General features: G+C 50.0%; 1 protein-coding gene across 3 annotated transcripts in view; it reads right to left on the bottom strand.

Moving 5' to 3' along the window:
* Nucleotides 1-436: 436 nt before the first annotated feature.
* The window catches only part of SEC31B (SEC31 homolog B, COPII coat complex component), a 38,918-nt gene continuing 26,544 nt past the window's right edge, over nt 437-12,810 (bottom strand). The window contains exons 19-27 of one of the 3 annotated variants that reach the window (XM_064463674.1): nt 12,214-12,402; nt 11,310-11,517; nt 10,595-10,921; nt 9,415-9,519; nt 6,515-6,570; nt 5,136-5,282; nt 4,601-4,717; nt 3,061-3,132; nt 437-2,322 (exon numbers count right to left, since the gene is read on the bottom strand). In XM_064463674.1, coding sequence (XP_064319744.1) covers nt 2,143-2,322; nt 3,061-3,132; nt 4,601-4,717; nt 5,136-5,282; nt 6,515-6,570; nt 9,415-9,519; nt 10,595-10,921; nt 11,310-11,517; nt 12,214-12,402 — 1,401 coding nt within the window. In that variant the 3' untranslated portion in view covers nt 437-2,142. The remainder of the gene's footprint in view (nt 2,323-3,060; nt 3,133-4,600; nt 4,718-5,135; nt 5,283-6,514; nt 6,571-9,414; nt 9,520-10,594; nt 10,922-11,309; nt 11,518-12,213; nt 12,403-12,810) is intronic. The other 2 variants (XM_064463675.1, XM_064463676.1) reach the window with 2 other exon arrangements.

Raw genomic sequence — 12,810 nt, 5'->3', positions numbered from 1 at the left:
TATCAAAGACTCTGTTTACTTACTGACACACTTTAAACTCCCAATGTCAAGTGTAAAATCCCTACACTGCTGTCATTCCCCAAGAGACCCTCAGCCATCCCGGGAACCTTCTTGCGTCTGATGCAGGTGAACAGTCACAGCTGAGGCAGGGGATCTGGAGAAGATCCGTTCTCTGACCCTGCAAGCCTTAGGGATTGTAGAGGGCCTGAGCTCTCACCGCACCGGGGCAGGTGCTGCCCACACCAGCAGAGCCCCGAATCTGGTTTGTCCCACACCATTCTCACCACGGTGATGATGATCATTGTGATTGATCATCACAATTGTGTCCCCCTCGCCAAAGCTGAGCACTCAGGTCTCAGCAGGCCCTGAAGACTGAGGAAGGTCCCCTGTAGCCAGGGGTGACAAGCCTATGAAACCAAAAAAAAAAGCTAGCAGCATCACAAAACACAGCTTTTATTTCACTGTTCTGTAATCTCTCAGTGCATCAAACCGCAGCAATAGAAACAACACAGCAGCAACAAGGAGGCACTTTGACCTGGAAAGGAGAGAATGAGACGTGTCCTCTCCCTCCCTTCTCTGATTCTCCTCCCTCCCAAGTCTCACGGTAGGGCAGGCTGATTCATCTAAGTCGCTGAACCACAGGCCCACAGCGGCATTATCACTCACGCAGCAAGCAGAGGAAGCAGGGGCTGGCCACAGCCGAATGTTGGGAAGAAGCCTTGCTCCCAGCTAGGGCCCAATGATTGCACTGCCTGATTAGCATGAAAGAGGGTGAGAGAGAGGAAGGATGGAGGAAGAGAGGGAGAGAAACACACACACAGATGTGCTGTAAAATCCCATCTGCCTTCTCAGACTTCCTCCCAAGACAGACATGCTTCGTTCATCTACTTTACCCCAGAGGAAATGCCACAACAATGAGAAGCCTCAGCACAGCCATGTCCTCGTGACTTGTCAGCATCACCTCCTGCAGCATATTCCTACCACCATAGTGCCAAAGGGCCTTTGAGAATCACCTGTGCACGCACCCGTTACTGTAGGCAGAATGAACGCACCACACTTGGAGCAATGAGCTGTCTCCCCCTGCTCAAGTCTGGGCTGGTCAGAGTAGCTTGAGGGGATTCTTTATGGGACCTGAACAATTCCTGCTGCTCTTAAAGCCCCTCAGACTGCCTGAATAGCCTGATGTAGGAAGCCTTTAGATAACACCAGCGGGCAAAAGGCCAACTGTGCTAACATAAAGGGAGTGAAAAGGGCCAAGAGCTAGAGAGGGCAGCTTTTAGCCCAAAACCAGATGCAACTGGCTCTGCGGAGGAGCGCACAGAGCAGTCCAACCTGCTAGTGTTCCTGAAAGGGAGAGTCCCAAGAGTTGGAAGGGGCAACCAGCCCTGGGCCTGAAAGATAAAGGGCTCAAGCCTGCCTCTTATGGGGAAAAAATTATAAAGGAGAGGGGACAGAGGGTAAACAGGAGACTTGAATATGAAAAGAGAGGGCTGGATGAAGAAGAGAGAGAACCAAAGCTAGCCTGGAGCAGGCTGGTAGTTACCCCTAGTTGTGGCATAGGGTGCAGAGGGGTGAGAGGGTGAGTCAAGGATGAGAATGAAGACAAAGAAGAAACCAGAGGAGAGATCCTCACTGCAGCCCAACAGAGCAGGGACACCCCAGCTTAGGTCCCCAAGAAGCCCAGCTATCACACAGGCAGTTGACACTGCAGCAGGGAACAGAGCCTGAGGCTTTTCTGTCTGGTGGCAGGTGCCAGCCTGTTTGTCTCCTAAAAATAATAATTAAAAAAAAAAATAGCAACATCAGCCTGGGAGGGAAGGAGTTTCCCCTTTGTGCCAGGGGATACAGGGAAGAGGAGGGATCTCAGTGCAACCTGGACAGCCTGAAATTGAGATCCCTGGGCTAGGAAGTGGCATCAGACTAGTAAGAAAGAAGAGAGAGAAAGAAGAGTCTCCAGGAGTCCCAGGCACCAGTGGGCTGTCTGGAGAGTGGATAGGGCCAGGCGTGCTGGCCCAGCACAGTGCCAGGCACTGGCAGAGACTTATTTCTCCAGAGTCTGAAGGAGCATCCATAACCTGCAGCACATCAAAGGTGAGGGAGTCCACCAGCTCTCAGTGTGCACTGTTCCAGCTGCTCCACGCGTTACACGTTCAGCTTGCCAGCAATGGTCATGAGGACTTTCAGGATGGGCATGAAACCAGACACCTCACTGAAGCTGCTGCTGCTCACCACTTGGGTGTGAACCAGGAGACCCTGTTGGTAGTTCTTAGCCTCAATGCAGCGGGCAATTTCATGGAGACCCATGAGGATGGTTGGAGAGAGCTGTGGGGAGGGAGCAGAAATGAGTCAGCATGCTCAGCACTGCAACATAGGCCCCCCTCCCCCTACACCCTTCCCTCCTGTTCTCTACCTCATCCTCACCAAACAGCACCTACGAAGTCAAGCACTGGCAGGAAGGATAGCCTGCTTCCTCCCTCAGTTTCCCAAGCTACAAGAAACAATTTAATATCAAGGCTGGGTTACAATGAATGCAGGTTCTAAGTAATGACATTTCAGCATTAGTTGAGTATCTGATGTATCTGAGCAGGTCAAAGGTCCATCTAGCACCGAATCTTGTCTCGGTTCAGGCCTAATATGGACACTCAGGGAAAGGGTGTATGTTAAAAGAATTCTTCCTTTGATAGTGATCCCTCCAGCAATTAGCATCAGCAGCTTCAGAGTCTTCTAAGCCAGAGATTATGTCAGGTTCACACTTACCAACTACCCTCAATTGCCCCTTCCCATCTGGAACCTGTCTATATGCAGCGTGCTTCTTACTGGGGGTAAAGGCATCCTGCAAATACCTCCCCAGCTTCTCCTTACACTATGTCTGGGCCAAGGTTAAGGAAGAAGAGATAAGGCTGGCTGGATTCAAGGTGTGTTACAAGGTCTGGCACTCTCCTAGCTTTCTCAAGAGGGTATGTGCTGGTAACACTGGGACAGACACCAAGGCTCACAACCCAGTGCAAAGGTGGGATCGGGAACGCGGCTCCACCACAGGGAAAGGGGGCATCTACTTACCGCCTGCTCGCGGAGCTTCTCATACAAACACTCAAGCCGCTGCAATGCATCCTCCAGCTTCCTTCGGGTTTTCTGAAGTGAAACAGGCATTGCTAGCTCTGCCAGAGCTTCAAAACCACCTCTCCCAGAACGAAGTTGTTCTCACTCAGTCCCTCCCCTCCTGGGTTCTTGCTGCAGCACTTTACAATTCATCTGCATCTCAGCCTCTGCCAGCCAGGGACTGTGACACAAGCCAGCCATGCCCTCACTGTGTATATATACAAGCACACGTTCTCCCTCCAAGACAGGAAGCTGGATTTGCCCCTTTTCCCATCTCCCAGCCTAGGTGTTCCTCCCTTCTGCCAGGGTTTGCAGACCACAGGACAGACTGACTACTTCCAAAGCTTGAGAAACATCCACTAGTTGGCCCATGGGGCATTCAGACAGCCTCACCTTGGCTGACCCAAGCAACAGCTTCTTCCTGGTCTCCTTGAGGAAAAGGGGGAATATTCTTCCCACTCTAGGTAACCACCAAGGAAAGGGCCTGAGTACTGAAGCTCTGGTGGGACTGACCTCATTAGCCTCACCTTGGATAATCTGTTTATAGGTAAATTATACCGTAGATAGAAATGCCTGTGGATAGAAATGTCCGGCTCTGGGCAATGCTGGGACAGGCCTGGCAGCCTTAGGAGCTCAGGTGCACCGCACTGGTGTTCCAACCCAGCTAATCCACCTCCACGTAAGCTGAGTGCTTAAGCCCAAACCAACAGGCCTTTCTGTCCCTGGGGAGAACCTTTAGGTTATCTCCCAGAAACGGCTATGCTGCGCTTTCAGAAAGCGCAGAGCAACCACTGCAAAGCTGCTGCTACACACAGAGTATCTGACTCTGGGACAGCAGTTTGGGTTTAGTGCTCATCCCACACTCAGTAAGTACAGGTATTCTGGTGGACTTCATGGTGCCCAAGCTCTGGGAAGACGTAGCAAGCTAACGTGATGCTGCCAACACTGCTTTTCTGTTTTCAGAAAGTCTGGCCTGATACATTCATGCAATGTGACACGTATGCCAACAGCCTTCCAGGAACTAGGGTGGAGAAATTACAGTCACTTCGACACAAAGATTGTCTGGCTTTCTCTTCCAGCCAGGATATCCCAGCCTTTCCCTCTAAGCTCTAGGATAGCTCGTAATACCAGCTCTGCAGGAACTATCTACAGATCAAGCCAGTTAAAAAGGAAGCTGAATTAGCTGGGTTGTTTCTCTACTTTCTCATAGAAAGAGTTTTTCTTCTACTTTATTTTTCTTTGACTTTCCTCAGAGGAAAGAGCCAGGAGGACAGAACCATTGCTCCAGAGGGGCAATGAGCAGCAGTGGATAAATGCTAAAGAATGCATCTCAGTTCCCAAGCGATGGACAAGCCTATGGCCTAAAGGAAGGAGGCAGATGGATATTAACTTGGTTATAGGGACAAGACGCTTCCTCTCTTTTCCCAACCAAAAGAAGGAAGCACCAGTCAAACATTTATGAGGGGACTAAAAGCCAAAGATCAGAGAAAGGAGGACTTACTGGATCAGTGGCGACAGCAGAGCAGCGTTGCACCAACCCTTCGAATGTGGTCTTTAGAGCCTGGTGCTCAGGGGGCACCTCCTTCCTCTCAACCCTCTCCACGGGTAACTGGTGATACTGACAGAGAGAGAAGTGCTAAATGAATGCAACAGGAGCATGAAAGGCTGGAGCAGGTAGATTCCCCTCCTGCAACTACGAACAGGAAGAATTTCACCCCTTCACAAGCCCAAAGAATATGTGGAAGCACAGAGTTAGATTATTATCTTCAGGCTGTAGTATAGCTTCAGGCCCCTGTGGATTCCCAACTCCCAGCGGGCTAACAGCCTGCCTGGCCTCCCTCCCTCTCTCCCACCCATACCCTGGTGTCATTTTCCACGCTGGCAATTCCTCTAACACTCAGGCAGAGATGTCTTATAGGGGCTAGGGAGCAACATAAGCCCTGCAGCTACCAAGTAATAGGAATCTCAAAGCCGAGTTGTTTTTCTACTTAACAAAGAGCTGGTGGCTGCGGACCACCTCGTTTTTCCCTGGGTACCTGCAGGCTGCCTTCCTTGGGTGCTCCTGGGGGTGACTGGCCAGATTCCTGCAATCTGGACAGCTGAGGATGGATCCCTTGGGGCTCAGCGGGCAGACTCATTACTGGAGCTGTGATGGGGGCTGGAGGAGTAAATTTCTCCGACAACTGTCAGGAAAAAGAAAGAAGAGAAAAAAAATATCAAGAAAACACTCAAGGAAGGAGGGTTGGTTACACTCTCTGCAGGCAAATTCAGCTTCCTTTCTAACTTGCAGAGTGCCCAGTTCTCAAGATGATGTGTAACACATCCCTGTTCTTTCAGCCCCGACTCAGAGCATGGGGCCCTTCCTCTTGCATCCTAGACGAAGAGTCAAAGCAACAGCAAGAAAACTCCTCTGGAATTGCTCAATCAAACAGATCTGTTGCCCCTGAAAGCACTGGTCCTCAGAAAGCCGCCTTGGCTCTGCAACGGCACGAGTCCTGAATGTAGAGATTAGCAGCAGTAAAGTGTCCAATGGAGCAAGTGTTGGGGAAAATCCCACGACATGGCGGGAGAATCCTCTTGCAAACACTTCATCGTGCCCCTGCTAAGCCAGAGAGTCAGGATAGATTCTCTCCAATGGGGCTAGATCAAAAGGAGATGGCTTTAACAAGAGGCTAATCCTGTTGTAGTGAGCACAGCCTGAAGCAGGTTCCCAGCTATGCTGCCAGAAAAAGGGCGAGAAGTCTGTTCCAAGCTAAAGAAGAGTGGGGGCTGGGAATAGTGCCAAAGCAGCTTCTCATCACACCTGCCAGCAGGCAGCAGTGATAAAAATGTGGTACTGATAGCATTTGTTGAAAAGGAGCTCAGCTCACAGGTCTCCAGTGCAATAAGACAAGGCCGAGAGCAGCAGGGCCAGCGTAGCAGGCAGCTCACAGCTACACCTGTCCCAACTTCTTTCAGCAGAAGTGCCTTATCAGTTGGTATCAGCGTCCGAGGAAAAGCTCTGTGGCTCTCATGTGCTGAGGGGAAATGCTGCCCCCAGCTGTCAGGTGTGAAGTGAGCACGATCTCTCCAGCCACTATCAAGAAAGGTGTGTGGGCAAGAGGGTAAGATTAAGCCCCTATTTCTAGCAATGAGTGACTGTAGTCAGCCTGGGAAGTACTGACAGAGGATGCAGCATCGCAGATAATAACCGTGTTACAGAACAGCCACCCTACAGACCAGCACGCAAATTTAGATGGCAAAGGGTCAAGATGACAAAGACTCCAGTCCTAGCTATGCATGCAATGCAGAGGTAGACAGGCCAACATGGAATGAGACGCGCTGAGTGCGACAGGGAGCATTTGTAGGAACGTATCTTTTGCACGGAGCTCCCAGGCTAAAAGACAACCATCCCACATTGCAGCTGAAAGCTTACCTTTTTCTTTTGAAGGCCTCCTCTTACAGCAGAGGGATCAGTCCAAGGTTCCTGAGCTGCCAGGAGACACAACAAGACACAAATGTCAGACTTTAAGAAGGTGGCCGCAGCAACAATTCATAGTTGCTTGCATGGTTTGCAACTTCTCTCAGCAAAAGGGCCCATGGCTCCTATTCCCTCATCACTGCACCATTTCAACCAAAGAATTTCAGGCCCAGCTCACGGGCCCAAGAACTGCTCTTGCTTTCCTCTCCTTCTTAATTACATTCTTAGCATCCAAGCATGTGCACAGGCTTCGTGAGTTGATGTCTGATCAGACTGAACTGGCACGCACCCACTCCCACACAGAAAGCTTTTCACAACTACCTGAAGCTTTCTGCATTCTCCACAGGTTGCGTAACTCAGCCTCAGAATCAGACCTAAACTTTGGTCAGGACCTGCATGTGTGTGCATAGCAGGGTTCAGGGTGTTCCTGGGGTTCCCCAAACAGAGAATCTAGTGCTGTGGTACCACAGGAAGGGCTATGTTATGGGGAAGAAAGGGCTTTTCACCAACACTCGCAGGAGTGCATCACAGTGGCAGTCCACAGCAATGCAGTTGCTGTGATAAAGGGGGGAAAAGTTAGGGGTGGATTGAAATTTTCCCTTTCCAAAACCAAAACTTAGCAAAATTTGCTGACTTCCCAACTAGAAGGGAATAAACTTAACCAGTAAATGCCTTGGAAGCAGAGGGGTGTCTCAGCAGACACCTCTGTGGCACCTAGCCTCTAACTTCACTCCAGGTAATTAAAAATCCATCAGACAACATAACATCAAAAGACTTGCGACCACACTTGATTCTGCAAAGGTCAAATTCCATCTACCTTGTCTGCTGCTGTCCTGTAAGGGTACCTGCATCTCTAGACAAAACCCTAGTGCTTCTTTTGTCACCCCAGCTTAATAACCTCCAGCCCATGAGACAGGAATAATCTGTGAGAAAGCGGCACAATTCTAAGGGGCAATATCCGAATTGCTGGAGCTCAGTGCCACACTTAATGAGCCACTGATCCTGAACTGAGCTTTAAAAATCACAGGGGAAAGATGCAAAAGGTGCTTCATTACTTTAATTACCTTTATTATTAAAATTCTGGCAGCCTCTTTTTGCCCTCCCTTTTCCCATGATTTCAAGACTTGCTCTCCGATGAGTTTGGATCAGTAGTTTAATTGAGTTGGCACTTACTTCTAGCTTGGGGATTCTGTGCCCTAGAACTCTGCTGGCCCCCACCGAGCCTGTGGCCTAGCAGTCCTTGGCACTACTCCAACCCAGTGGCACTTTGAATCCTCACAGGAAACAGCTATTTAAATTATAGTCTTTAAGTCTGGCACTTAATCGTCAGACATGAGACAACAGGACCCTGCTGCATTTTGCTGGGATGAAACTCTGACTATCTTGCCTATGCTACTTGTGAAATAGGATTTCTCACCAACCCTGAAAGGAGCGCCCCATGGCAGCAGTCTCCAGCAATGCCTGTCCTAGAAAAAACAAGACCATCACAGGCTGGAGTCAGGAATTATCCTGGCCAGAAGAGAGATCAGCCGAGACGTTGCTGTGCTTCACCCTGTCCCCGATGCTCCCCCAGGAGCATGGGATTTCTACAAGTGGAGATGTCTCTTCATTGTGCTAGTGGGAACGTGTTCATGAGCTGTGCAGATCATGTTCAGGAATTTCCAAAGCAAGCAAGATTGAGTGATCTTACAGTCCCTTTCCAGGCTAAAGAGAAGTACCCATCGAATCCAGAACAATAATAGCAGGCAAGAAAGCACTCTCAAGGATGCCCAGATCTGCAGTGCAAGCTCGCTTGCCATATGCTGCCCTCAAAACTGGGAGTAAATGCTGCTAGGAGAAGGGAACTTCCCAGCAGTGAATTCCCACAGGGCATCTTCAGTCTGAGGAAGTGCTTGAAAACTTTGCCGCAGAAATCTTTGCCACAGAATCATCTTTCCTTTAACACGGAAACATTAGGGTCTCTTGTTTCTCTGCTGAAGAGACAACTCCCTTTCTAGAGGCCCACTCCACACAGCAAGGCTTGCTTGGTGGTGTAAGTGGCTACCAAGTACTCAGATTTCCTGAGCAAAAATGAGGCTCCCTAGTTAATCTTTTGTGCCTGGCAGATGGTCTTTGGCGCAAGCAGCAGTCACTGTGCAGAGACAGCCCATTAAGACATTGAGCTTTACCCCACTGACAGCGGAGACTGGAAGGTACCTACTCTCCATCATCAGTGAATCCCAAGGAGAGAAATCAGTATAAAGCATCAGTCAGAAGACCTCTACGGTCCAAATTCTCCCCTGCAGATGGACTGAGGTTCAAAGCCAAACCTTGCCCTGTAACTAAAGCCAAGAGGGTTTTCCAGTTCCCCTTGGAACAGGGCCCCCAGATTCTGCTTGGGAAGCTCTACTCCACCATGGCTCATGCTGGGACCCACCTCTTCCAAACCACCTGGGGAAACCACAAGCGCAGGTAAAGCCATGCATAAGGCTGGGAGTGTACAGCGAGAAAACAAGAGATGAGTCACAACCACCGGCCCGTTCCTTGCCTACAGAACCAAGAAAGGAAAAAGGGCTGCTTCCCTCTCCTGCTGGCCCAACAACTGCCTGAAGGGACCCAGAGACTGAGAATGCTCCAATTCTTCCAGGACTGGAGGAGAATAGAGAAGGAAGAAGCCAGAGCCCCTCCTTTCTGTACCCAAACTCATCAGTAAAAGCACAGTGCTTTCATTTTCGCTTCGAACATCCCCAGATGTCACTTAGTAGTCCTCAGGACAAGTATGTCCACTACCTTAGCTGTATAGCTCCCCAGGCATGCATGGAAACAACAGATAGCAATGAGCATGCATGCATGCACAATAAAACGTGCGCACACACCCCACATTTCACTGGAAGTAGCAACATTGCCTCCCCGACAGGTCTGGAGGCTTCTCTGGGTACTACCTGCATGATCCACGTGGGGATCTAGCCAAGGGAAGAAACCTGAAAATCAAGGCAGGGTGGTAGAGTCATCATCATAAACAGCTCTTACTCAGTGAGTAATATCCCTGGACTACTATCCCCAATAGCTTTTCAGGAGGAATTAGGCCAGCCTTAGCTTTGAGCTTTTGTCTGTAGTCCCCACAGGCCTCACAGAATGTAATTTGCTATCCTTGGTTAAACACAGCTCAGGAAAGGATTCCAGGTGGAGGCAAACCTCAAAGCCTCATTTCCTTCACTCTCAGAAAACATGTGGCTTGGAGAAGCATCTGTTCAAAAATATAAGGATCGTCAGCATTGCACGCTAGGCGTCTCCACAGCCTGGCTAAACCCGTCCCCTGAGACAAAAAATGAAGAACTAGCAAGCACCAGATGTGGTGATGTGGTGGGAAACAAAAAGGAAATGCCCATCCACTGGGAACTAGGTCCAACAACGCTCTCTTCATCATGCTAGCAAGGACTTCACAGGACTTGTAGGCTGGGCTGGATTCAAACTACAGACCCGGGTGGGAAATCTCCAGGTCCAGAGCACTGCACAGAGGAATCCAGAAGCGATTCCCACTTCACTTCTGTTATGGCGAGAGGAAAAAAAATGGGGAGAACTAGAGCATAGTAGACAGGAATTTTACCCTGAAGCTAAGCAAGGGGTATCCCATGGACAGTGAAGTAGCACCCTGCTCTCCCAGCCTTTCCAATACATTTCTTGTGTAAGTTACATAGGCGGGGTGAGATCAGCGAGCCTTCCACCAGGCATTCCCTGGGACCCACCACGCCTTCAGTCAGAGCAGATGCCTCTGGAGCAGATGACTACACAGGGTGCACTGGGGACCTGAAGAGACAGTAACTTGTAACCACAACCTGGGGCATGAAGCAGCTGGACAGGCTGAATGAAACCGTCATCTTTGCTGTGTTTCACCACCACAGCAAGACTCAGCACCATGCGCCTGTAAGGTTAGCCTCAGCACCACATCCAGCCTTTATGGTGACAGACCAGACCTTGATGGGTCCATGTCCACTGTCTACTGCAAACCCTGTCCAGGAGTTTCCTGCACACACAAAGCACTCAAGCAGTACTTACCTGTGGGAGGAGGAGGAATGCTGGCTGCTGGCAGGGGCTTAGCAGATGGAGCTCCAGGACCTCCCTGAGGGTAACCCATGTTCATGGGGCAGTTGAAAGGTGCTGAAGAGAAACCTAGAGGAGACTGACTCGCAAGAGGGAGAGGACAAGCTGCAGGAAGCTGAGATGATGGGACTGAGGCTGGAGGGAAGAGGGCAGGTCCGGGTGGTGGAACACTGGGAGGTGTCATGGGCATGGACTGTCCTGGCAGAGAAGGCTGGCTGGGGAAGGGAGCAGGACCAACAGGTCTGACTCCCGCTGGTCCGAAGGGCTGAGGCTGTGACACAGCTACAAATGAGAGAGATTGTATCAGCATCACTTGTTTCATGTGCAAACTACTCTTAATGCTCTCCTTCATGCCAGTAAGCCTGCCCTTCTCCAAGCCATACGCTACAATATCCATGCCAGGTGTGTCCCCCATAACCCAGGCTACATCAGCCAAACTCTGCCACAAAGTTAGCTGTGGCTTCTACATTGCTATATATGCTTAATATCAGTGGACGTGCAGCAACAGTTGCTAGAAGGAGATGTGTCAGAAGCACTGAGAAGCCTCTCAGCTGACTTTTCCTTTGCAAGTACAATAGGCCTGTGAGGAAGAAAGTAGAGCAGCCATCCATGTTGAAGGCTTTGGTCTAAGAAAACCTGAGAACGGACACAACTATCAGACAGTGCTTACCTGGCCCTGAAATGGTTGCTGGAACCAAGCCCAAGTTGTGCTGTGGGTACGGGGGCCCTCTGGAATAGACACTTGTTTGTGGGCCTGTGCTGGCCTGGGGAGAGGCAACATGAGGAGGTGCCACAGACATCGCTGGCTGAGGTGTGAAGAGGGAAGGCACTGAAGGTTGAGAAGGTGCTGAAGAGGCAAATGATGACTGATAGTTGGGCTGCAATTAAAAAACAAAGGACTTGCAAATGGCCGACACAGTCATGTACATACACACACAGCAGATGCACTTTCTATCCCTGTCACTCCTCAGTCAACAGAAGATGCTGCTGCTGTCAGTGCCCTGGATGGATTGGATCAAAGGCCTTTCCCACCACACAACATGCTCAGCAAGCTGGGCACCACACTCTTCAGAGTGTTCTCCGGCTCTCAAAAGGATTAGTCCTCAGGAGCCAGTTCCCATACAGTGACTTCCTGGAAGCACAACCAGAGGAAATAATGAAGGAATTACTTCGTTACTGAAGTAATAGAGGCTGGAAACAAAACTTCCTTAACAGTCATCCTGTGCAAGAACTGAGATGAAGACACACTACGCTAATTTTACTGAGATATGAGGGTGAGATGGGCATAGGACAGTGAACAGCAGCCGCCTTTCCCTCAGTATGCGAGATCTCGGTGGATCACTATACTTGTAACAGTCTCCTCCAGTGACTGCATGTGGGACAGGGCTCTGTGAAAAGATGCCAGCCTACTTTTGGATTATCTCAGAGCTTCTGTTTGCTCCAGTGAAGGACATCACTGATGAGTTCCTCAATGCCTGCAGTCTGCATCACCACATATTACTTGATATGCCTTCCACAACCCAGTAGCCTTCCTCCCTCTCCCCAAGCCACGAACACCGGAGTTTAAGGCCTACCTTCTCTGGATGTCTGGGACCTGTTTTGTGGGCTGCACTTTCAGGGGTGGAACCACCCTTGGCTGCTGGAGATGTGTGTTTAATGGCACCTACACTGACACGAGTGTAGGGGAAAGGGGGTGGCTGCTGATCACCCACATTCTCTCCTTGCGCATGGAAGAGCCGGTCTCGGAGCTGTTCAATCAGGAGCTGAAACAAACTATGCTTTAGGAGAAGTGCCTTGAGAGCCTTGAGCTGGGGAGGCATTCAAAGCAGACCCTAACCCAAAGCACTGAATATCAACCTGAAAAACTAATAATTTCTCCAATAAGTGACAATCTGGGGCATCACCTGCCATATTCCCAGGCAGAGGAAGTCTCACCAATCCTTCCCCCAGTATTCAGGGTATTCCTTCCCCAACCCCTACCCACATTTGGGCACTAGACAGATTTGTTTCAAACTGTGTGGCCTCCTCATTCGCTTCCTCTACCAGCTAGTTTCAGGAATAGATGCAGCTTCCCTGGAGAGCTGCTCCCCAGTATTGTTCTCCAGGGAACTGTTTTACAGGTCTATATCTCCCTTCCTTTTCCCTGAATCAAAGGCACTACAAAGGAAAAA

This window comes from Phalacrocorax carbo, chromosome 12 (assembly GCF_963921805.1).
Source record: "Phalacrocorax carbo chromosome 12, bPhaCar2.1, whole genome shotgun sequence".
Lineage (NCBI taxonomy): Eukaryota > Metazoa > Chordata > Aves > Suliformes > Phalacrocoracidae > Phalacrocorax > Phalacrocorax carbo.
Note: the sequence above shows the minus strand (reverse complement) of the source record. Positions and strands in the feature narration are given on the sequence as shown.